The 27,048-nt window shown below is 39.9% G+C and overlaps 1 protein-coding gene across 1 annotated transcript in view; it reads right to left on the bottom strand.

Moving 5' to 3' along the window:
* LOC109929757 (intermembrane lipid transfer protein VPS13B) overlaps window positions 1-27,048 on the bottom strand; it is a 310,493-nt gene that overhangs the window by 167,634 nt on the left and 115,811 nt on the right. Inside the window, exon 4 of the mRNA XM_048596229.1 lies at window positions 4,161-4,285. Coding sequence (XP_048452186.1) covers window positions 4,161-4,285 — 125 coding nt within the window. The remainder of the gene's footprint in view (window positions 1-4,160; window positions 4,286-27,048) is intronic.

Raw genomic sequence — 27,048 nt, 5'->3', positions numbered from 1 at the left:
GGTCTTCAGTTTTTCACACACAAAAAAAAAGGAAATGCCATATCTGAAATAATGACAAACATCTCGTAATTTTAAAATTGGTTGTCAAAAACTTCAAAGCAAACTGACGGCATCACTACCCAATGTCTTGTGTGGATGCTGAGGTCCCTTAATCCAACGTTCACTAAAGCCTAACCCAATTCTGGATTTTCTTAACATAGCATGATAGGTCAATTGGATCAACTGATATGTCACACAGAAACTAGCACTGCCACTACTCAAAGTAAGTTGTAGTTTGGACAAGTTGAATGTCCATGACAGTGCAGATGGGATATCAGGCCAGTTGAGAATTTTAGTACAAATCTGCTTAATGGTGTCATCACAAGTGCAGCTCGGCTCAACTCCAGTTGGGTTTGAAGGCAGAACATTCAAAATGGCCAGTGAGTGGACAGTCTGCCATCAATGCACCCTCCTGCAAACTACTTGAAATCTTACAGAATAGGTATGGGTGACTGTGGCCTGTTTCCTGTTGAGGCCCTTAAGCAGGCCATTAATGGTCACTTAAGGACATCATACCACCACTGCCTGCATTTCACTCTAGGTGGAGGAAGGAACACCAACTATGCAGTTCAGCCTAGTGATGGATGAGGGAGAGATTCTTTTCGGGTCGACTAGTTCCATCATAGGACCCCCATCCCCACTCGCTCACACACTCCAGCAAGGTCTTTATCTCTTAAACCCTCAACATGGCCTCTGGAATCTGGTTCTACGCTGTTCCTCAATACTGGGGACTGCCTGTGCTTCTAACAAACCACCCCATCAGCCGGCGCTAGTCAGAGCTGTCAATCTGCCTGACCACAGCTCTTCCCCTGAACAAAGACCGGAAGTCTCCTCTTACAACAATTAATGCTGCTCCAAGAGTTAAACTGCATTTCTGAATAAGAGATTTCCATTTAAATATGAAATATTTTTCTCTCAGAAGGTCAACAGTCTGTGGAATTCTCCACCCAAGAATGCAGTGGCGGCTCAGTCATTGAATTTATTCAAGATGAGTGAGATGGATTACTTACAGACAAAAGAGTCAAGGGTTATGGGAAGCGACAGCAAAGTGGAGCTGAGACCATAACAGCCATAATCTTATTGAACAGTGGGGCATACTCAAGTGTCTAATGTCCTACTCTTGCTCCTAAGTTGCTATTATTTGCTTTTTGGTGCTGTTGCTTAAAGCATAATTGCTAGGCAAGATTTAAATGGACTTAAATGGTCTTTTTTGCATACTCCCACGGGGCCTTTAACATACACTCAAGAGGGCACATGGGGCCCCAATTAATGTCTAATCCCGAAATCAGCACTATTGTCATGACTGCACTGATACATTCAGGGCGTATCACAACAAAAGGGCGAATCTCACTACTGTGACAATAGAGTAAAGCAAATACCAGCATCCAGTAAACCCAGTTAACCAACAAACTCAGAATACCATTGTCTTATAATTGTCATACAATTATTGGTAATGAGTGTATCAGCAAGATATTAAAGAATGGAAAATGTTTCGTAGATACTGCCGCATGGTGAAATTTCTCCTTCAAAAAAGACTTTTCCTGCTATTCAAATATCACCAAACGACGGTCCCATCGAATTCCTAGTCCATAGGATTTAGCTTTACATTTATTTAATGTGTCCACATTTGGAATGAATACAATTTAAATAAAGGTGTCAGTATGTAACCTGATCCATGTCAATGATGGCATTAAACATTGACAGGACAATTAGTAGATGTTAAATTTACAGATAAATACTTCTGTTACCTTGTGGAGAGAAAGCAGAGTTAACATTTTGGGTCCAGTCACTGGACCTTCAGCAATTTCTGTTTTATTGCAGGTTTTATACGTTTTCAGTGGCTAGCTGTATAACCATTGAGAGGTCAGCTTTTTAACAAAAACTGCACTTCTGTTTGCATTATCTTGAAAAATGGATGCGCATAATCCAAAAATCAAATCAGATTTAAAACTCCAAAAATTATAGCTCCAAAGATTGAAGAACCTCAAGTTCCATTGGGGCAATCTTGATGGTCATTATGTATTTTAATTTTACAGTATTGCAAATACAGTATAGGCTTATAGTGATAGACTGAATCAATTTGGTTGTCTGCCTCCATGTCATTACAGTACTCTTATAGTTCAAAATGCTGAAATCGATGGGTATTAAACTCAAGTCAAAGTAAAATACTGCAGATGCTGGAAATCTGAAAGAATACTTCAGCTCTGAAAGACAGCAGTCATCTTGGACTCAAAACGTTAAATCTTTCTCTCACTGCAGATGCTGCCAGACCTGCTGAATTCCTCAGCATTTGATGTGCTTTTAGGGATTCAACTGATGTTTACAAGAATACAACAATAACTTTTGAATGTCAAATATTTCAAGATAACCCAAGCTTTCTTTTTGACAAACAAAATTTTCAGTACCAATAACCACTCATCTTTTCTTTATATGCGTTAATGGCATGTGGGCATTGCTGGCTAGGCCAGCATTTATTGCCCAACCTTAATTGCCCAGAGGGCAGTTAAGAGATAATCACATTAATGCAGGTCTGGAGTTACATGTCGAGCAGGCCAGGTAAGGATGGCAGATTTCCCTTCCTAAAGGGCACCAATGAACCAGGTAGGTGTATACAACAATTGACAGTGGTTACATCATCACCATTAGGCTAGCTATTTATTCCAGAGTTTTAGAATTAGATTCACATCTCATTAGCTGCCATGTTGGGATTCGAACCCATCTCCCTGAAACATGAACCTGGGATTTTGGATTGCTAGCCTCCCCGGAAACTCCCTTAATAAAGTAAAAGGTAAAATGCACTGAAGGCTTCAAAGGTGAGTTATTAAACTAAAATGTCTTGTCCAGTGCCACAATAAGGGACATTAAGACAGGTTATGAGACACTTGGTCAAGGGCAGAGGTTTTAACAGAATTTTAAAGGAGAAAGGAGAGGTAGAGAGATTCAGGGGGGTAAAGGACTGGATAGCACAACTGCCAATAGCAGTGAGAGAAGCCAAAATTGGAAGAGAAGTATGGGATCTGGGATGGCCAAAAGGCTGGAGAAGGGGTGAGAGCTACAGAGGGAACTAAATTTAAAAACCAAGGCATTGTTGGACCAGGGGTTAATGTAGAACAAAGAACAAAGAAAATTACAGCACAGGAACAGGCCCTTTGGCCCTCCAAGCCTGCACCGATCCAGATCCTCTATCTAAACCTGTCGCCTATTTTCCAAGGATCTGTATCCCTCTGCTCCCTGCCCATTCATGTATCTGTCTAGATACATCTTAAATGACACTATCGTGCCCGCCTCTACCACCTCCGCTGGCAACGCGTTCCAGGCACCCACCACCCTCTGCGTAAAGAACTTTCCATGCCTATCTCCCTTAAACGTCTCCCCTCTCACCTTGAAATCGTGACCCCTAGTAATTGAATCCCCCACTCTGGGAAAAAGCTTCTTGCTATCCACCCTGTCTATACGTCTCATGATTTTGTAGACCTCAATCAGGTCCCCCCTCAACCTCCGTCTTTTTAATGTAAATAATCATAATCTACTCAACCTCTCTTCATAGATAGCGCCCTCCATACCAGGCAACATCCTGGTGAACCTCCTCTGCACCCTCTCCAAAGCATCCTTTTGGTAATGTGGCGACCAGAACTATACGCAGTATTCCAAATGTGGTCGAACCAAAGTCCTATTCAACTGTAACAAGACCTGCCAACTCTTGTACTCAATACCCCGTCCGATGAATGAAAGCATGCCGTATGCCTTCTTGACCACTCTATCGACCTGCGTTGCCACCTTCAGGGTACAATGAACCTGAACACCCAGATCTCTCTGTGCATCAATTTTCCCCAGGGCTTTTCCATTTACCACATAGTTTGCTCTTGAATTGGATCTTCCAAAATGCATCACCTCGCATTTACCTGGATTGAACTCCACCTGCAATTTCTCCGCCCAACTCTCCAATCTATCTATATTCTGCTGTATCCTCCGACAGTCCCCTTCACTATCTGCTACTCCACCAATCTTAGTGTCATCTGCAAATTTGCTAATCAGGTTACTGATTGTAGGTTATGTAGGTTACTGAATACAAGTTTTAAGTTGTTAAAGAAATAAAAGTACCTAGCAGTGATACAACCTACCTGAAGCGTTAGACGTTTCACTCCATCCCATACTAATCCAATGAATTCTTTCATTCTTTCCTCTGGGCTACTCCATTCCTCAGAGCTTTGCATTACTTTTATTGGGACAGAGAACGGGCGAGATTCTAAAACAAGAAGAAATGACAGTGAAAATTAGTTACAAAAATCCAAAGTAAGGAAGTATTACCCTGATTTTATATGAATGACATCCTTAAAATTCACTGTAAATTTCACCACCAAAATGCTGAATTATAATTAGATGCATTTGAAAATGGATTTGATCCAGTTTTACTGTTGCTTTTGTAACCACAAGACATTTCATGAATGATAATAAGTATTAAAGTAGAAAAGAAGTCCTGAATCATACTTACTTCACAAAATATGTGTTAACGAAAAGTAGTGATAGTGTCTTTACATGTCACCTAAGAGGCCTGGGTTCAAATCCACCTGCTGCAGAGATGTGTAATAACATCTCTGAACAGGAGTGGGGATATCATGTCGAGGTTGTACAGGATGTTGGTGAGGCCACTTTTGGATTAGTGTACAGTCCTGGTCGCCCTGCTATAGGAAGTAAACTAATAAATTGGAGATGATTCAGAGAAGATTTACCAGGATGTTGCCCGGACTGGAGGGTTTGAGTTATAAGAAGAGGCTGGATAGGCTGGGCTTTTTCCACGGAGCATAGGAGGTTGAGGGGTGACCTTACGGAGGTTTATAAAATCATAAGGGGCATAGATATGATGAATAACAAAGGTTTTTTTCATAAGAAACTAGAGCTGACTAGTAACAATCAGCAAATATCTACGTCCAAGCTGAAAATGGCCGTCTTTAACTTCTTGATACAGTCAATCATCCTTTGTGAATTAAGAAACCAGGTTTCATCAGAGATGAGCGTTTTCAAAAACTAAATTCAAAAAGCCCTGTTCCGCAGAACTAACTAGTGAAATTAATCCTCATTCCCACTGTTCTCACAGGGATTAACATTTCTCTCTCACTTGCTGTGCATCAATTTCCACAATGGCGAAATATTCCACTTTGAAATGAAAAAAATACCAAAGGACCTTGACTACAAATTTACGAAAAGGGGTTTGTTTTAATAATTCAATCATGTGATGTGGCATGCATTTATTATGCATCCATAATTTCCAGGTTGTTGGGAAGGTGCATTCCTGAACTGCAGCAGTACTGGAGCAGGGACACTAACAACACTACTAGCAAACGAGTTCCAGAACTTGATCCTGTGACAGTGGAAGAACGATAATATAGTTCCAAATCAGGACGGTGAGTAGCTTGGAGGAAAACTTGCAAGTGGAGGTGTTCCCACTTATCTGCTCATCACGTTCTTCTATGTGGTGGAAGTCACAGGTTTGGAAGGTACTGTCAAAAGAACCTTGGTGAGTCACTGCAGTACCTCTGTAAATGGTGCTCAATGCTATAACTGTGCTCCTGTTAAGGAGAAAGTGAATGTTGAAAGTGGTGGATGTGGTGACAATCAAGTGGGCTGCTTTGGGCTGAATGCTGTCAAGTTTCTTGAATATCATTGGAGTGAAGAGAATTGCTTCTGATTCCTGTGTTGAAGGTAGTGGACAAGTATTGTAGAGGCAGGAGAGGACTGTCAACAAAATTTTGATAGTGTAGGGATCTGAAATGGTAGTACCATTTAATGTCAAGGGTCAATGATTGGATGCTCTCTTGTTGGAGATGACCATTGTCTGGCTCTTGTGTGATGTGACTGGTACTTGCCACCTACCAGTCCTAAGGCTAAGTGTTGTCCAGGTGTTGTTGCATTTGAACACGGACTCTTCAGTTTCTGCAGTCATAAACGGTGACGAAAATTATTCCAACCATTAGTGAACATCCACACCTTTGACCTTCTAAAACCATTGAGAAATTACAGCAGAGAGAGACCATTCATCCCATGTCTGCACCAGCTGAATAAATTGGCAACCTATTCCAATCCCATGTACCAGCACCTGGTCCATTACCTTGCAGGTTACAGTGTTTCAGGTGCCGATCTAGTTTCATTTTAACAAAGTTGAGGTTTCTGCCTCAACCACCAAATTGGTGAATATCTGGAGTTCACAGACCAGTCTTTGAGAGAAAAAGATTTTCCTCAAACCCACACCACACCCCCTCCCTCCCCCCCCCCCCCCCCCCACCCCCACCAACCGTCTTCCCTGTCCACTCTATCCAAGCCCCTCGTAATTTTGTACACCTCAATAAGGGGGTCAGTTGGTTGAATGGCTAGTTTGCAATGAAAACCTTGGGCTCAATTCCCACATTGGCTGAGGTTACTAAAAAGGACTCTCGTTTTCAACCTTTCCCCTCGCCTGAGGTATGCTGATCCTCAGGTTAAAACATCATCCGTGGTCTCTCTTTAATGAGAGGGCAGCCCTGTGGTCTGGTAAGACCATGGCAACTTTACCTTTTACTTCTCATTTAAGTCTCCCCTCAGCTTTCTCTGTTTTAAGGGAAATAAGCAGAGGCTATTCAACCTTTCCTTATCGCTGTAATTTTCAAAATTCTTCTATGTATCCTCTGTGCTTTCTCAACAGCAATTAAATCCTTACTGTAATTTAGTGACCAGAACTGTACGAAAAGATCCAGCTGTGGCCTAACTGTCTTATATGGTTACAGCATTGCATGTTTGCTCTTACCTCATCTAATGAAGGAATGCATCTCATATGCTTTCCTTTACTACCTTTTCTACTTGTCCTGCCACCTTCAGAGACCAATGAATATGCACTCCCAAAGTCTCTAACTTCCTCCGCCCCCTCCAAGTATCCTCTCTGTTATTATGTATTCCCTTCTTTTGTTTGCCCTCCCCATAAGTACATCCTCACAATTCACCAGATTGTATTTTATTTGCCACTCTTCTGCCCACTCAATGAAACTGTTGATATCATCCAGCAGTCAACAGCCATTCTCTTCACTATCGCTGACATGGCCAATTTTTGCATTGTCTGCATAATTCCCAACCATGCCTCCCACATTTCAATCTAAATCATCAATATATACTACAATTAAGGGATCCAAAACTGAGACCTGTGGAACCCCACTGGAAACTGCTTTCCATTCACAAAAATATCTGTCAACCATTGCTCTTTGTTTCCAGCAAGTCAGCCAGTTTTGGATCCAACTTGCCACTTTCCCCGTTATCTCAGGGGATTTGATTTTTCTTAGTAGTTTGCCATGTGGGACCTTGTCTAATGTACTACTAAAATCCATGTCAACAGCATCCAGGTACTAACTTTATTTATGTTCCTTGTTATTTCCTCAGAAAATTCAATTCAAAAGATATGACCTTCTCTGAAACCACGCCTCTCCAAATCATACTTAATCCTATCTCTCAATATTTATTCCACTAATTTACTCATAATCAAGATCAGACTGACTGGCCTATAATTATTTGCCCTTTCCCTTGCATGCTTTTTGAATAATTGTAGGGAATAACTGAATGATGGATGGACATTATGCTTAAGCAGCTGACAACGGCTGGGTCTAGGACACTACCTTGAGGAACTCCTGCAATGATATCCTGGGCCCAAGATGATGTTGACTATCACAACAATGTTCCCTCTGTGCTGTGTGTGACCGCAATGAGTTCTCCCCAGTTCTGTTAGCATTCCTTGATGCAACATTCAATCAACTGTTGCTGTCAAGGGCAATCACCCCCATTTCCCCCCTCAATTTCCACTGGCCCTTCAAGATTAAGGCTACCCGATGCAGCCATGGTAGATGATTGGTCTACACTCTTCCAGGTGGTCTTGTTGAACTTCTTCATAATAAAGCCCATTCAACCAGGGTGCTCAACTACACAAGAAACAAATGCTTTTTTTAATCATTCACCAGCTCCAACTTTCCAAGATTTTTTTTTTAATTGTCCTGGGCATTTTAACATTTAAATTTTATAGCAGTGTGCTGCCTCTTGACAAGTAAAATCCCTGTGAAATATGCTTACAATTCTTGGAGCCTGCCCTCCATTACGTCACCACAGGGAACTCTGATAGAGTCAGTACGAGTGCAGTCAACAGGCGAAGTTCCACTTTGCTATGTTTACAAATTGGAATATGAACAGTCAGAAAATCTGAGCTTGCACAGTTTGGCTATTTGATTGGACAAAGAAACACAATGTAGCCAATGCTGGTCTTTCCCCAATATTCATTATGGCAGGAGTAGGCAGTTCACTGTCACAAGCCTGCCCCATCATTGACTTATATTACAGTTTATATACAACATACAACTCCATTTATTTCATTTTATTTTAACTTCATTCTGCATCACTTACTACCCTGGCCTAACACAAATCTACCAATTTAGATCTTGGAATTTTCATGGGACTGTGAATCTCAATGTTTTTTTCAGGAGGAAGAGAATCAGAACCACAGTCCTCACCTGATCTGGTCCATATATGGCTCCAAGCTTACAGCAATTCAGGTGACTCTTATCTGCCCTTTGAAATGGCCTAGCAAGCCATTCTATAAGACCATAAAACATAGTAACAGAGGAAGGTAATTTCGCTCATTGAATCTGCTCTGTCATTCAATAAGATCATGGCTGATCTGATAATGCACAACTCCACTTTCCTGCATTTTCACCATAAACCTGGCTTTTCTTACTGATCAAAAATCTCTCTGTCTCAGCCTTGAATATACTTAAAGATCCATCCTTGACAGTCTTTTGTGGTAAAGAAGGCCACAGATTCATCACCCTTTCAGTAAAGAAATACCTCCTCATTTCTGACTTAAATGTGCAACCGCTTGTTCTGAGATTACGCCCTCTGGTCCTAGACTTTCCCATGAGGGGATGCAACCTCTCTGCATCTACTCTGTCTAGTGCCTTAAGAATAAGGTCACCTCTAAGTCTTCTAAAATCCTGCAAGTACAGACCTAACCTACACAACTTTTTCTCATAAGACAGTCCCTATTGACCTGGCATCATGCTTTTCTGACCACATCCAATGCCAGTACATTTTTGTTTACGTAAGGGGGCCAAAAGTGTTCACAGTACTCCAGCTGTGTTCTGACTCATGCCTTGTATAGTTGTGGCAAGATCTCTCTACTTTTTGTTCCTTTTGAAATAAAGGCCAACATTCCATTTGCTTTCTTTATTAATCACTGAGCTTGGACGCTAGCCTTTGTGGGGAATCATGGACAAGGACTCCCAAATCCCTGTTCCAAAGCTTTCTGCAGTCTTTCTCCATTTAACTAATATTCAGTTATTCTATTCTTCCTACACAAGTGCATAATGTCACAACTCTGTCCACGCTAATATACTACCTCCAACGTACAGGGTCTTAGCTCATTAGGAGTCCAATATGTAGTACATCTACTTTATTAAACCCTTAGACATTTGATATATCTCAATTAGATTTCCTCTCATTCTTTTAAACTCGAGGGAGTATAGGCCTAAACTTCTCAATTTCATTCATAAGACAAGTCTTTCATTTCTGGAATTAATCTAGCAAACCTTCTCTGCTCTGTTTTTAATGCAATGACATCCTTTATAAAAGGCCTTCTGAAAATCCAAATATATTACATTCATTGATTCCCCTTTGCTTGTTACCTCCTCAAAGAATTCTAGTAAATTTGTCAGGCTTGACTTCTGTCAGTTGTAGCTACATTCTGTGTTTAGTTGTATCAATGGCTAAAATGTTCAAAAACGTAATGCGACCAGATGAACCAGCTGGGATATCTACAGCAAATGAACAGCAACAGTCCAAGAAGACAGTACGCCACTACCTTCTCAGGGGCAATAATGCTGCCCCAGCCAGTGACATCAACTGTATAAATGAATAAACAAAGTTTCAAATGTTCAGCGTTGCCACTGGAAAATGATTGCAAACAAGGTCGAAAGTGGCTTTTCCTACTGCCACCCTTGAACCTCATCTCATTGCTCAGGCTAATTTAAAAGCCTTTACAACTGCTCATACTATGATACTGGCTTGTAACTTTGAGTATTAAACACCAGAAAGTACAATTATTCATTGAGCTTTGGGGAGATATTAAAAACATTCCTCAGTAACAGCTTCTTTTGTTTTAATAAGTTAGTGTTGAACAATGCCTTGTAATGTATCTGGGTTTTGAAAGATAATTGGCAACTGTGAAAAAATAGAATATCAGAATAAATCTGGTACTAGAATGATCGAAGCAAGACAACGATACAGTTGAATAATTATAAATAGGGTCATAAAACTAGAGATCATGACAGCATTAATTTTTAACTAATGTGGATAACATGTTCCTTGTAAAATTAATTCTCATAAGTTTTGTATTTTGAATTTTTCCCCGTGAAGGATGTGACTTGGATTGGCATTGGACCTTTCACTACCTCAAGATATGGTAAGGTATTTTGCAATCCAGTGAGGCATTTCTGAAGTGTGGTCAGTAGTTTCAGAACCATCAGTTATGCCTTCAATAATACACAAAACATGCACTATTGCATTTACTGGAATAGAACATCCTGACCATTTACCATGGCAAACTAAATTGCTTAGATGTAGTGAGCACAAGAGGTTGGGTGGGAAGATGCACACCATCAAGATGTAGGGAAAATTGAATAGGTTCCCTTCCAAATGTGCATTCTGTTCCGTCCACCCTGATTTTCCTATCAGCTGCAGTTTGCAGCAATCCAATATGGCCAAGAGTAACAATAATTGTAAATAAATCTACCATTAAGTCATACAAATTAATATAAATATTCTCAATTTTTCCTTCTTAGTTGATGAAAAATCCTAGCTCAAAGGATGAACAGAAACCAGTAAATGTGAAGGTCAAATGCTAGCAAATTGCAATCAAGCAATTTGAGCCTATGGAGCCTAGTTGTTTGACTCAGAAAACATAAAGCAACAATCAGCACTAAAATGTGGAAAGAATTGAAAGATTGATTTCTACTCACATCAGCTACCTATTATTCAAATTGTAAAAGTAACAAAGCCATTTAAAGGAACGTTCTGCCATAAATGTTGAAGCTGTCACTACATCATTGGGAATAAAAAAATAGAAACATTCTTCATCAATGACTACAGCAAGATTACACTCTCATGTAATGTTATCCATGTAAAATATTCTTGCACCTCCAAGTATATTAAGTCTTAGGTCATGTTGCCTCTGGTTGTCCTGTCAACAGAACATGTTCCGCTCTGAGTATTTCCTCACAACTAATCCCAAGTTACCTTTCCTCAAACAGTTACATGGTCATACGGCATAGAAACAGACACTTCGGTCCAACTAGTCCATGCCAACCATGTTGCCAAACTAAACTACTCCTACCTGCCTGCATTTGGCCCATATCCCTCCAAACCTTTCCTGTTTATGTAATTATCCAAATGTCTTTTAAACATTGTAACTGTAAAAAAGTAGCATTCATAACATCCAGTGTCCAAAGGTGCACAATGCATTCTAAATATGATCTTGCCAATGATTTTTAAAGAACATTAAATAGCTGATTTCATTTATAATTAAGTACTTCTGAAGTGCACATGGTTCTTCATTAAGCTTTCTAATAATCAATTATAAGCATGTTGAAATCTTTAGTCATTTCTCACCACTGTTGTAGTAAATCACATTGCTTTTTGCTGCACTGCAAATTTTCAATATATGATTAATCATCAACTCAGTTTTTTGATTCTCGTGTCATAATTTGCCAGGCAGCATTTAACATTTTGGTATTTTCCTTTCTAGTCTTTTCACATCTATAAAATCAATCTTCAAAATTTTCTTTGAAGTCGTCATGACCACAGGTTGGCCTGCAATTTCATTTTCCCACAAATTTATTGTTGTAGGTCTGTACATTTTTGATCTGTCTTAATTGCCATCGGAAGCCCAGCGTTCAGTGTGATTTTACATTGCTCAATGTGCCATTTAATATAGCATATACTGCTATCTTCTTTACCTCTTTATAATGAGCTTATTCCATCACTGATTCAGCCTCCCCACCTGCTCCATTTTGGCTGCCCCTGAGCTACTCACATACCTTAAATTTTAAAGAAACTCTCTTGATTACCACAATATCATTCCTTGGAGTGTTGTCTAAAGCAAACTGTGGCAGAAACTTTGCAGAAGTATTGCAAATCACTCTGTAAGTTTGACAAAGACCAGTAGAATCCACAAGGAATCACAGCTGAGACAGATTTACTAGGAGCTTCCTCACTAACCTTTAGGAAAAAATAACTACTAGATCAATTACTAGATCCAGCCCAGCATTTTGATATTCTGGAAAAAGGCATAACTCCAAACTCCAAACTCTCCAAGGGTTCTCCACCACCCATAAGGCATAAATCAGGACTATGATGGTATATTCTCCACCAGCCTAAAGAAATACAGCTACAACATCATTCAAAATTATCCAGGACACAAGACAAATAGATTGGCAACTCATTTGTCTGCTGAGATACCTGCTCACTCCACCATGGGCACACTGGCTGCAGTGTGTAGTATCTAGATGATGTACGGCAGAGAACAGTGAGTGATGATCCTGGGCTGTTTTTCCTTCTGTAACGTGTTGGCGTCACTGGCAAGTCTGGCATTCCTTTTAAATTAACTTTATAAAAGCCAACCCGATTAAGAAGAGGAAGGAAGTTCATTTGTTCTCAACTGGTAACACATCAATTTGGAGGTATCCTGTCTGGATTCCTCATGAATAAGGGATTTTCACCCCGGACCAATTTTAACATGATCACTAACCCAGACTAGTTCCAATAAGATAGATCAGTGGGCCGTCAATCTAGAACTCAGATGATGTGAGTGTCACTGGCCAGACCAACACTTATTGACCATCCCTTCTAACTTCTAACTGATTAAAGATTTAACAGCATCTTAGGTTTGTTTAGTACATCTTCATCAATGGTGTGAAACATTGATCTTTTACTTATAAAGTCTGTGTCAGATACTACCTCTCTCACTAACACCTGAAGAAGGACTGAGGCTCTGAAAGCTTGTGTTTTCAAAGAAACCTGTCAGACCATAACCTGGTGTCGTGTGATTTCTGACTTTGTCCACCCCAGTCCAACACCTGCACCTCCACATCATCCCAATTGCCTTAAGACGAAGATGAGCTGCTTTATTGAACCACCATGATCTATTTGTTCATCCACAGTGCTATTAGGGAGCGAGTTTCAGGGTTTTGACCTAGCAACAATGAAGGAATGATGATCTATTTCCAAGTCAGTTTGGAGAGTAACTTGCAGGTGGTGCTGCACCCTTGTATTTACTGATCATGTCATTTGGGATGATACAGGTTTGGAAGGTGATGAAAAAGGAGTCTTGATGAGCTGCTGCAATGCATCTTGCAGATGGAAACATTGCTGTCACCATGTGTCAGTGGTGCAGGGAGTGAATGTTTGAAGGTATTAAGATAGGGTGCCTATCAAACAGATCTTTGTCATTAATTTTGTCAAGATTCATGTGTTGTTGGAGCTGCACCCATCCAGTCATGAGGAGAATATTCCATCACACTCTCAACTTGAGCCTTGTAGATGGTGGACAAGCTGTCAAAAGTTACAAGTTGAATAAGTCACCACAGGATTCCTAGCCTCTTACAGCCACAGTATTTATATGGTTTGCCCAGTTCAGTTTCTGGTTGATGGTAACCCCCAAGATGTTGATACTGGGGGACTGAGCAGTAATCATGAATGTCAAGGACCGATAGATGCAACGTCTTGTTGGAGATGGTCATTGCCAGACAAATACCAAGCACAAATGTCACTTGTCTAAGTTATCAGCTGATGTTTGAATGCTGTCTATATCTTGGTGCATTTGGACATTAAATGTTTCCAAATCTGAGGAGTCGCAAATGGTGTTCATGATTGTGCAATCATAACAAGCATCCCTCATCTCGGGTCTCATGATGGAGGGAAAGCCATTGATGAAGCAGCTAAAAATGGTTGGACCTAGCACACTACTGTGAGCATAGACCATAAGACATAGGAGCAGAAATAGGCCATTAAGCCCATCAATTCTGCTCTGACAGCCAATGAGATTATGGCTGATCTGATAATCCTCAGCTCCATGTTCCTGCTTTTTCTCCATAACCCTTGATTCCCCAAGTGATTCTACCCAACCTCAACAGATCTGTGATAAAGAATTTCACAGATTCACAACCCTCTGTGAAGTTTTTCCTCATCACTGTCTTAGATATGCGACTCCTTATTCTGAGATAATGCCTTCTGGTCCTTGACTCTCCCATAGTGGGAAACAATCTCTCCACACCTACCCTGTCAAGTTCCCTAAGAATAATGTATTTTTCAATAAGGTCACCTCTCATTCTTCTATATTCCAATGAGTACAGTCCCAATCTACTCAATCGCGCCTCATAAGTCAGTCCCTCAAAACCTAGTATCATGTCAGTGAATGTTCTTTGGACTGTCTCCAATGCCAATATATCTTTCTCAGAGTTGTTCACAGTATTCTAAATGCTGTCTGACTAGAGCTGTGCATAATTTTAGTAAAATCTCCTCACCTTTATATTTCATTCCCTTTGAAATTATTACCAATATTCCATCTGCCTTCCTCATATTCACTGAAATTGAATGCTAGCTTTTTATCATTCATGGATTAGTATTCCAAAATCCTTCAGTTCCGTAGCTTTCTGCAGTATTTCGTCATTTAAATAATATTCAATTCTTCTTGCAAAATGCAGGATCATTCATTGACGTTTCAGGTGAGAGGTGATTATCCTCCAACAACTACAACCATCTTCCACTCTGCAGGGTATGACTCCAACCAATTTTTCCCGCTTCCTATTGACTCCAGTTTTGCTGGATCTCCTTGATGCCATACTAAATCAAACTTTGCCTTGATGTCAAGGACTGTTATCCTCACCTACCCTCTTGAATTTAGCTCCTTAGTCTACATTTGGACTTAAAGCTGTAATGAGGTTAGAAGTTGTGTGGCAATGATAGAACTCAAACTGTGGAGCAGTGAGTAGATCATTTTGAGTAAATGCTGCGAGAAAATATTGTCAGTCATACCTTTCATCCCTCTCCTGATGATTGAGGTTAGATGGGCTGGCAAATGCCTGGGTTGGATTTGTCCTCCTTTCTGTGTACAGGGCATACTTGGACAGTTTTCCACAATAAGAGATGCAGTTTTGCAGCTGTACTTGAACAGCTGCCTAGGGGTATGGCTCGTTTTTAAACACAAGTCTTCATTACTATTGCCAGAATATTTTCAGGGGTCCCTTTATAGTATCCAGTGCCTTCAGCCATTTCTTGATATCGCATGGATGCAGGCTGGCACCTGCAATGCTGGGGACATGAGCAGCTGGCTGAAATGGATCATCCACTCAGCATATCCAACTGGAGATGCCTGCTGATGCTTCAGCCTTGCCTTTCACATTAATGTGGTGACATCCGTCATTATTAAAGATGGGAATATTTGTGCAGCCTTCTTCTTCAGTCAGTCATTTAATTGTTCACCATCACTCATGACTACATGGGGCAGGACTGCAGATCTTAGATCTAACCTGTTGGCTATGCAATTGTTTAGGTCTATAGATCAGATGCTGCTTACATTGCCTGGCATGCAAAAAGTCTGGTAATGTAGCTTCACCAAGTTGACAACTCATTTTTAGAGTTACCAGGCTCTGCTGCACCCGCCATTAATAAATAACCAGCAGTATTCATGACCAGCCTCAGTCATCAACTGATCTCATTTATACTTGTTCACAATTTGGATTTGGGTATTTTGGAATAAATCCAAAGTTTAGAAATGATACACAATTAAGAGAAGCAGCAGACCTTTCAGCACCTCAAACATTCTCCACGATTTAATGAGATTATGGTTGATCATCAGCCTCAGTTCCACTTTTCTTCCCGGCTACAGTCTGAGACTAAGCCAGTGGTTATTGCAACCTTTGTGTCGCAACTGATCTCAAACTTATCTCTATGCGAGTTCCAAAATCACATTCCCACTCCGAACATCACCCAACTTCACAATCATCCTTAAGCCTGAGTTCATCCAAATTTCAAATGTCCATGTCTTAAATTTCAGTATGTCCCATTCCCCTATTATCGCTGCACTCACTGAGTATATTGGCTGCTGGTCAAGCAACATTTTAATTTTGAAATGGTCATTTTTTTTAAAATTCTCGATAATCCTAATCTCTTCCAACCCACATCCTCCAAATTATCTCTGCTTGTCTAATTCTGTTAAGATCTTGTTGCATTAAAGGTCCCATATGAGTAATGAATAAATCTATTAGTAATATATCTTGCATTCAAAATGCCTTTGACAAAGCAGTGTGCCCCAATATGTTTGTACAATCAAATTCTAGATTCAAACAATTCCCGTGATATTAGATGATGATCTGTTGAATGCCAAGACTAATGGGGTAATAACAAAGGAACCCATGTTGTTGATGAAACCAAAGGGAGGTGTATTGGGAGAAAAATTTCAAGAAAAGGTGCTAAAGTGTCTGCTTTCAAGGGGAACAAAAAATTGAAGGTGCCAATTGAAAAATGGAGTCAATGCAGCCAATGAACAAACAGAAACTGAGGACAGGGTCCTGTTAAGCAGAGAAACTAGAGAAAATAAAATCCAGTTCATTCATAGTTCTGAGAGTTACTGTTTTACATTCAGCTACAAGTGCTGTTGTTACATTCTGAAAACCTTTGTTTATAATTTGGCAGGCAGAGACACACTTCTCATGAATTCAAATTCATTAGTTATGTAAATAGGCATTTTTGTCAATTATCACGCATGTCTGGTGCCTGATATGTGAAATGCCCAGACTTTGCTGATTCCAAAGAAAAAACAGGGAAGACAAATCAATCAAATATCAGACCCCTACCACCCTATTTCTCGCTGGTCATTCATATCATTGTATTTTGACTTCCCTTTTCAAATATTCCTTTAGTTTTCCATCCTAGTAGTAATTGTTCTTCAATTGTTGACCTTGTAATAACTACATGGCATTGCTAACATTAAAACTCATTCCCTTGCGTACCACTCAGGAATTCCACAATCATTTACATAATCAACCAACACAGCAAACAAGATTGACAAAAACAGAATTGGGCATTCTACCATGATACATCCCTTTTAAGTTCCTCATTACACAAATAATATTCATATTTTATGTTTAAACATTTACTTAAAGACTGTAATAGAATACAGTGCATTATTTTAAAAGAGACATCAAGCTAACCAGCTCAATTAAATATTTTCCTTATTATCCTTCCAACTCCAATGCAGTATCTTTAATACCATGTTTGGGATGCAGATGTTTTTCATGTTTCAGCTTTGTTTAAAATATTTTTTAAAAACTTTTCTTTGATCATGACGCTATCCCTCCATAAATAAACATCAATGTTTTCCCAAACTTACCCCCCTCACACAAACAGACAACAGGGTTTAATTTCCTTAAACACAACACAGATGCCCAAAAATTATTGTAAAACTAAGCAATAATACCAATGATTTTTTTAACGGAGGAAAAAAATCAGTCTTGCTATTTTCAGGTTCTTTGACTGATCAAGTCCTTATGTTAAGATAGATTTCTATAATTTTTATTTGAAACATAAAGGAACCAGGCCTGATTATAGTGAGACCTATGTGATGCATTTCTGCAAAGTCCAAGGCAGTGCTCTTCATAAGCTACATCTGTATCACTGTAAAAGTATAACGATGATAGTTCTTATCATTGTACTTTGAGTATGTCATATGAGACTGTCCCATATCCCATCAAAAGGATTTTTAAGGTTGAGAAAGCACTGAAATTGCACAGTCTGCACAGGCTTACAAACTATCAAAAAAGCAAGCACTCACATGACACATTTCATAACTTAAGGATATTCTTAAACACTTCACTGCACTTTTCAAGACAGCCAATTCTCCAGCAAACAGCAGTGAAATAATGACTAGTGTATTTTGATTATATTGGACTGGACATCAGGGGAACTCTCCTTTTCCTTACAGAGTGAAATGTATAACAGCATTAGAAATATGAAGCAACCTTACAATGATGTCAAGGAGCTGCACATCACTGAATATAAATACCACATTGTGGACACTGATTTTTGAAATACTCTGGAAGAAGACTCCAACATGCTCGTCTGTGGGGCTCATTCTCTGGAAGACACATCAAGAGCATGTTGACATGAACACACAAAGCACATTAGTCCTTACATAATGTGACCATAAGACCAGAACCTGGTATAGCTATGATTACCGTGTAGCAGTACTAAATACTAATATATACTAAATAGTGGTTGTTTGAAGACATAGTCAGAAGTCTGCCCTTGACTTTGACTTGACTTCGAACAGTCTGTGAAGATTGCAAACTCTTAGTGTGGCATGAAAGCACACAAGATAAAAGGAAGTGCAGACCACTTGAGAGGGCTTTAGCTTAATAACTCATCTAAAATACAGCACCTCTTACAGTGCAACAACCTTCATGGAAAAGTATGTAGATTTGCAATTCATTTTAGCATACATTGATGTTAGCCCTTGGACATTTCAAAAATGTAGAAGGAACATTCTGAGCTGCACAAAGGAAATCAGGACGTAAAGGCAAAGGAGAAAATTTTTTAAAAATCTGGCTAGAGTTTGTTTCTCCCAGGTGGAAATGCTAAAGGTAGCAAGAGGTAGAGTTTTCTTTGTGAAGGAAGGGCAGAAGAACTAAAAAAACACCAGGAAGGATAGATAATCTAGACTGACAGCAGAGAGTATTGCGGCTGGGGAAGTTGCAGTTGGAAGACGTAATTCAGGTAAAGTTTATAGTGTTTTAGCAGTTGAGTTAGTTGAAACCAGAGTTTCACAAGTACCAGGTAAATAATTTGAATGTCACAGGAAGATGATTTGAACCCACAACCCTATTTTCCCTTTTTCACAATACAATCACATGAACAGCTGTGGTTAAACACAAATGCAAATACAAACAAAATTCAAGTAATTCAGTTTTTATGACATGGTATTGGTGGGATCTAGAACTCTGCTTTAATCCAATACTCTCCTAAGAGACTGAATACTGACCTATCCTGTAGCCATGTTGAATGTGTCCAGAGTTAGAATGCAATATAACATTCATCTTGAAGTAGAATAAATCCTTAAAGTCAAAAGTAAATCTAGTAGTCTTAAGTACGTTCTTCACAGTGTTATTGCTTAAACAAAATAGCAGAGTCAGCTTGTGTGTTTAAAGTGTATGAGACAGGATAAAATAAAAGTCTGTGAAATTATTGTCTTATAATCCGTATGACCTATGGGTGCCTAATTTTTGACAACAGCACAGACTTGTATTAAATGCACTTAATTCATTTGGCGACCAAATAATTCTGACTTCTCTGATTGTGGCAGCAACAGAGATATTTATAGCCAACTGAAAAATGAGGGAACAACAAAAACAAACTACAAATGGGTGAGTTACCAGGGCTTCTATGGGTCTGGCTGTCACAGATCACAAATTGAAATTTGCCTGTGGGCCACAGTTTGAACATGTTAGAAGTAAAATGTGAATGAAAAGAAGAATAAAAAGAAAAGATAAGGTGAATGAAAGACTTGCACTTACATGGCGTCCTTCACAACAACTGGACGTCTTAAGCTTTTTAAGCAAAAGAAGTTCAAGGGTACTGACTGTTGTAGGAATCACTACAGCCAAATTGCAATCAGCAAATTCAGACAAATGACAACACAATAACAACCATAAAATCTGTTTCTTCCGATGTTGATACAACTCCCCTTCTCTTTGAGATAGTGCCATGGGATCGTTTACATCTAAACTGAGCAGAAAAATGAGGTTTCAGATTAATATTTCATCTAAAGGACAGCACCTTCATCAGCACACTACACTGGAGCATCAGCCTTGAACAAGACTTGAATCTGGAAAATCAAACTGATTCATGGCTGAAAATCAGGTCAATAACATTTGTCAACATTTCGGTAGGGAAACAGGAAACCAACCTAGCACAACAAAGACCAGGAGAGCAATTGTGGGGAGGCCATGCAGCTCAGGATCAAACAAAGTTTGAGAACGTGAATGAAGTAATGGCAACTCGAGAATTCCAGTGATTGTAGTTTTGGGAGCAGAGGGACAGAGGTAAATGAATATGAAATAAGACAGGCTTGATGGCTTACCAGGTGTAGAAGATTAATCATAGATCAAGCAGAATACTAAAGCTAGCAAAAACTGCACTTTTTTCAACACAGACAAAATCAATCCAGGAAGGTTAGTGTTGGCATTCTGATAACACAACAGTTTTCTGCTAGGGACAACACAGTGTGATGCTGGAGGAACACAGCAGGTTAGGCAGCATCAGAGGAGCAGGAAAGTCGATGTTTCGGGTCAGGACCCTTCTTCTTCAGTCCTGAAGAAGGGTCCCAACCCGAAACATGGACTTTCCTGCTCCTCTGGTGCTGCCTGACCTGCTGTGTTCCTCCAGCTGCACACTGTGTTGTCTCTGAATCCAGCAGCTGAAGTTCATGCTATCTCTGTGTTTTCTGCCAGGTAAAAGTATTAAGGGTTACTGAACCAATGCACGTAGATGGAGTTACGATAGGAGCTACAGCAATGATAAGACTGAATGGGAGAACAGACTGAAGGGGCTGAACCTTCTACTCTTGATCCATTGTTCTTTCCTATATGTTGATGGTAAAGCAGACTTTAAAATTCTCATCCAGCTTAGCCTTAGGTAAATATCGCACTGAGGAGAAAGAAACTTAAAATAAGAGTTGTATTTCTGCTGATTGCAGAGGTGAATGGGATAGAAACAAGAAGAAATGCAGTTCAACAAAGATCTCAGAGGCAAGTGGGAGGTGTATAATTGTACAAATAAATTGTGTAACAAGGTCAATTTAGAATTAAGCTTGAAGAATAAATGGGTGATATGGAGTGATTTGTGAAAATTGGGCCCCAATGATTAATTACCAATTCAGGTAAGAAATAGCTCGGTTGAAAGAATTAACAGAAGGTAGAGATGATTATCTGTTAAATATTTTTCTTGGGATATGGACAATCCTGACAAGGTTCAGAATTCGTTGCCCATCCCTAACTGAGCTCAAGAAAGTGGTGTTCAGCTGCCAGCTGGAACTATTGCAGCCAGTAAGTCATTAAGATCTGGAATGCACTGCCTGTTGCAGGCAGGTTCAACTGCAACATTTAAAAAGAAGTTAGACTGCCTTCTGGAAAGGAACAACATGCATATGGCGAGAAGGTGGGAGACTCCACCAAATGAATTGTTCGCTTGGAGAGTCAATGCAAACATTACGGACCAAGCGGCCTGTTTCTGCACTGTAACAATTCTGTGATAATGCTGTTAATGCAGAAGCTCCAGGATTTTGATCCAGAGACAGTGAAGGAATGGCAATATAGTTTCAAGTCAGGATGGTGAGAAACCTGGAAGTAAATTTGCAGGGTGATGTTGTCCCAACATCTATTGCTGTTCAATAAAAAAAAAACAGCCGATGCTGGAGATCTGAAACAAAAACAGAAAGTGCTGGAGAAACTCAGCATGTCTGGAAGCATCTATGAAGAGAAATTGAGTTAATGATTCAAGTCCAGTGACCCTTCGTCAGAAAAGTCACTGGACTCAAAATGTTAAACCTGCTACCTTTGTTCTTTGTGGTAAAGGTCTCTGGTTTGCATGGTGATGTTGAAGGAGGCTTGGCAAGGTGTGGCTGGGAAGTGGCACCACATGGTACCACTGTGCTTCAGCAGAAGAGGATGTGAATGTTGAAATTGGTGGTTAGAGTGCAGATCAGGCAGACTGCTCTGTCCTGAATGTTGCTGAGTTTATTTAGTGTTGTTGGAACTGCAAGAAGGAAGTGATTTAATGAAGTTGTGGTGGAAAAGAAGAGAAACTGCTGAATGAAGGGGGAGTGGGAGCTGGTAATGAGGAAGGCAAGATGGAACTTGGTGAATGAAATGACTGCAAAGACACATAAGCTAAAGAAAAGCACAGTCTTTGAAATAATTTGATAATTCTCTCAATTCTCTTTAAAACTGTAGTAAAATGCAAAGGCCTTGAGCAAAATCACATTTCTAATTGCCACAGATGCATATTCTAGTTTATGCAATGAATAAAAATGGTGCACTACAGCATTAATTCCAGTTATCCTTTTATAAAATGAGCTCACAATCAGGGTACACAGTTACACATTGCACTCTTGATTTATAGTCCATCTGGCAGGCACAGAATACAACATTTACCAGAATATCAGGACGTGAGATACAGGCTAAAGTTCAAGTTGCATTTATTTACTAACATCAGAAAACACTGAAGCAAAGTTACAGGATGACTGTACTATTCACAAAACGTTTTAAAATAAGTTCTTCAGGTTGCACTTTTGACTGAGTCAATTGAGGTTTGTGGAGAAAAACAACTTCTATGAACTACCTGATATGCCTGACAATGCCTGCATAAATGCAGCACTCAAACAGCACTGAACTTACCAAATGGATGCTGCATACATTTAACTATTCATAAGTCTTTTCGAAGAAAGTGGTCATGGAGTCAAATCTAAGACACAATGGCAAAGGCGCACTGTTTGTATCCTCAAGTGATGTAATGATATAGTGGTATTATTGCTGAACCAGGAATCTAGAGACTCAGGTAATGTTCTGGACAAAGGAAACCAAGTGCTGGAAAAATACCTTACGTCTAGCAGCAAGTGTTCAGAGAAAAATTGAGTGAATATTTCAAGTTCAAAATATTGACTTTGTTATTCTCCCACCAGGCACTACCAGATCTGCTGATTTTTTTCCAGCACTTTCTGTTTTTCTTTCACATCTCCAGCACCCACAGTTCTTTGTTTTATTTTAATATTCTGGAGATTTTTGTTCAAATTCCTCCATGATAGAATTTTAATTCAATAAAATTCTGGAATTAGAAGTCAAATGACAGTTATGAAACCACAGTCAATTGTAAACGCCCGTCTGGTGCATTAATATCCTTTAGGAAACTGCTGTCCCTTACCTGGAAACCAACATTTGACTCCAAACCCACAACAATGCTGCTGAACTTAGGAAAGGTAAGTTAAAGTCACCAAAGTGCCAGAGGACCATAGGGCTGCTCTCTCATCAGAAAGAGATGACTGCTGGTTAGTTTAACTTGAGGGTCACCACATCTCAAGTGAGAAGTGAGGCTGAGAAGGGGGAAACCTTAATGGTAAGCTCAGCAGTATGGAAATTGAATGTGTGCTGCTGGCATAACTCTGTTTTGCAATCCAGCCATCCAACCAACTGAGCTAACAGATGACCATTTATTCCATTTTGTAGCTCTGGACTGGGCATCTAAGAGGTGCTATGGGCCATGAGCAACTGCAGAATTGTATTCCATCACAATCTGCAATATTGTGGCCTCATACGTCCCCAACTTTTTGATTACCATCAAGCGAGGAGATCAACCCTGGTTCAAAGAAGAGTGCAGGAGGGCATGTCAGGGACAGCACTAAGCATGCCTAAAAATGAAACAGCATAAGACAGAGACAGACAGAGGTAAGCAAAACCAAAGGATCAGATCAAAGCTCCGTAGTCCTGCCACATCCAGTTGTGAATGGTGGTAGTCAGTTAGAAAACTCAATGGAGGAAGAGACTCCACAAACACTTCCATCCACAATAAATGGGGAACTCAGACCATCAGTACAAAAGATAAGAGTGAAGTATTTGCAACAGCCTTCAGCCAAAAGTGGATGATCTATCTTGACCTGTTCCAGAGGTCCCCAACATCGCAGATACCAGTCTTCAGCCAATTCAATTCACGATATCAAGAAACAGGTGGAGACCCGAACACTGCAAAGGCTGTGGGCTTTGACAACATCCCAGTAAAAGTGCTGAAGACATGTGCTCCAGAAGCTGCACCAGTAACTAAACTGTTCCAGTACAGCAGCAGAAAGCCAAACTACATCAGTCTCACAATCTCTAGATTCATAATATAGTGAAATTTAAATATTCAATGACCCTCAAAATCACCCAATTGCTCCCAACCAGACTTTAAGAACTTCAGACATTAGACACGTTTGAAACTTAAACAGAAATAAACAGTTATTAATACTATAGCTTTAGCAGAGCAAAGCCGAACGAGGTAACATAATCAATGTCTATGATTTAAACTCAATCTTCTTTGATTGTAACACCCACTCTCACATATAGACAGACAGACAGACACAGTTAAGGGATAAATAAGAAAATAAATGAGTCGTAACTTGTCAATTCAATAAAAGTTTTAACGATGAGTTCCAGGTCTTTATAGAATCCTTCAATGATGTGTTATAGTGCAGTACCGCACAATGGATTGTATCTTGCTTGAATTCCGAAGTCATTGGGCAATGACAACAGCTTTCAGTCGGTTCTGAGGAACATTCACTTGTTTCTTAGAAACTGGGATTCCTTTCTCAGAACATTGAACAATTGTTTGACTGAAAATAAAACTAAAGAGAATAAACCTCAAACAAGCTTCCCAGTCTAGCAGCTTCCAAACACACAGCCTTCTGCCTATAAACAACCAGTCAGAACTAGCTCAGTCTGTGGTTTCTCTTTCTTTTTCAGCATTCTCTGTTATTGGCTGGTCAGCACCAACCTCCCCTTGATTGACCAATGCAACATCTAAACAGCTGCCAGTCCTTGAGCATAACATATCTCGATGCTGAAACATCTACAGTGCTCGCAGAAGAATAATTAACCTTCAATTATGTTTCCAGGCCAGTTTCCACTTGCAAACATCAGGTTGTTTGTTCTCTTTCTTCTTAAACAAGCTGCTGTTCAAAATTCAATTCTCAACTTCAGCTCACAGTTCCAAATCAGAAATGAGAAAAATTAAAAAAAAGAAACCGCGATGGTCTCAACCAGCTACAAAATGAGAATTCAAACTTTTGGCAAAGATCTGTAGCTCAGGTTGTGGATGAGGTTGTTGACTTGCTCGTCGAGCTGGCTTGTTTTTGTTCAGATGTTTCGTCACCATGCGAGGTAACATCATCAGTGGAGTCTCCGATGAAGCAATGTTGTTCTACTCCGCGTGGAATTTATACTGTCCAGTCCGTTATGGTGAGTACTGTCATTTCCGGTTTTTTTCTGTATGGGTTTGAATATGGGGTCCAATTCTATATGTTTGATGATTGAAGTATGGTTGAAGAACCATGTCTCTAGGAATTCCCGTGCGTGTCTACATTTGATTTGGACCAAGCTCGGCGAGCAGGTCAACAACCACAAAGTCAGCATCAACCCGACAATGTGGAAAATTGCCCAGGTATGTACTGCACACAAAAGGCAGAACAAATCCAACCTAGCCAATTAGCACGTCATTAGTTTTCTCTCAATTATCAGTAAATGATGGAAGGTGTCATCAGCAGTGCCATCAAGCAGCACTTACTTAGCAATAATCTGCTCAATGACACTCAATTTGGGTTCCATCTGGGCCACTCAGCTCTTGATCTCATTACAACTTTAGTTCTAACATGGCAAAGGAGCTGAATTCCAGAGGTGAGGCGAGAGTGACTACCATGACGTCCATGCCTCATTTGACCAAGAATAGCATCACGAAGCCCTAGCAAAACCAGAGTAAATAAGAATCAGGGGGACAACGCTTCACTGGTTGGAATCATACCTGACACATAGGAAGAGGGAGGTCAGTCGTCTCAGTTCCAGGACATTACTGCAGGAATTCTTCAGGATAGTGTTCTCGGCCTAACCGTCTTCAGCTGCTTCATCAATGACTTTATCGCCATCATAAGGTCAGAAACAGGGAAGCTCGCTGATCATTGCAGAATGTTTAGCACCATTCCCGACTCCTCAGGTACTCAAGCAGTCCGTATCCAAACGTACCAAGATTTGGACAATATCCAGGTTTAGGCTCGCAAATGGCAAGTAATATTTGGGCCACAGAAATGCCAACAAATTACCAACTTCAACAATCAACCCAGAAAATTAAGTGATATTACCAACACTGAATCCCCCATTAACAACATCTGGGCATTACCATTGACCGGAAAATGAACTATACAACTCAAGGAGATTGTAAAAGATTTGAAGATCAAGATCATGAGACAGAAAATTAGTTCACTTGATATCTGAAGCTGAAGATGCTGGAATATTAGGAGGCTTTTGGTATATAAAGGGAGTAATACTAACACTTGAAGCTCCTGAGCCAAATCTGAAGTAGATAGCCAGACACATCAATGAACAACAGATGCAATTAGTGCATTTTTAATTCTTTGATGGCGCGCCTATCCCTCCTTGACCTTGAGAAAGTTGTGGTGAGCTGCTTCTTGAGGGGCAAGAGAAGGTAATGGAAATTTGAGATTCAGGAAAATAGAGTTGAAACATATAGCTACAAAGGGTAACCTCAGCAATAGAAATGGATCAGACCTAGGACAATTACGTGGCCCTCTGCAATATCATGGATAGGAAGAGGTAAACATCAAGAGAGGAGATTAGGGCTACTTGGAAAGCATCAGGGTGAGCCTGCAGTGAGCATGGTAGATACAGAAAACAAGTCAGTCCGGAAAATTCAAAAGCCAGAGGCTACAATAAAATGTCAGTTGGGAGTACAGTGGCAAATACAATGGGAAATCACAAGAAACACACAGTAAAAATTAAAAATTTGTAAGGAGAAGGGGCAGGAAAAAGGGGCATATGTGAGATGTGACAAAGAAGTATGGATCAGCAGTATAAATGCTCCAATATCAAAAGGCAATGATTTACCTTACATGTAAAAATATGCTCGCATCCAAACATTTTTCTTGTGCTACCCCATCTAAAGTTTCTTGTGAGCGGTCAGAGTAACCATGTCATTCTTTTTCAGACATTTTGCCAGGAAAAAAACTAAATTAATCAAAAATCTTTTATGGCATGATTACTAGCGCAAAAAGTTTCTTCTCTATTACTTCTGTTGCAAAATTTCCAAACTTGTCTCTGCAGTTTTTGACATGACCTATCCAACATGTACAGTACAACAAAATAA

This window comes from Rhincodon typus, chromosome 4 (genome assembly GCF_021869965.1).
Source record: "Rhincodon typus isolate 14 chromosome 4, sRhiTyp1.1, whole genome shotgun sequence".
In the NCBI taxonomy this organism is placed as follows: Eukaryota; Metazoa; Chordata; class Chondrichthyes; order Orectolobiformes; family Rhincodontidae; genus Rhincodon; species Rhincodon typus.
The sequence above is the reverse complement of the archived record's forward strand: the minus strand, read 5'-3'. Positions and strand labels throughout refer to the sequence as shown.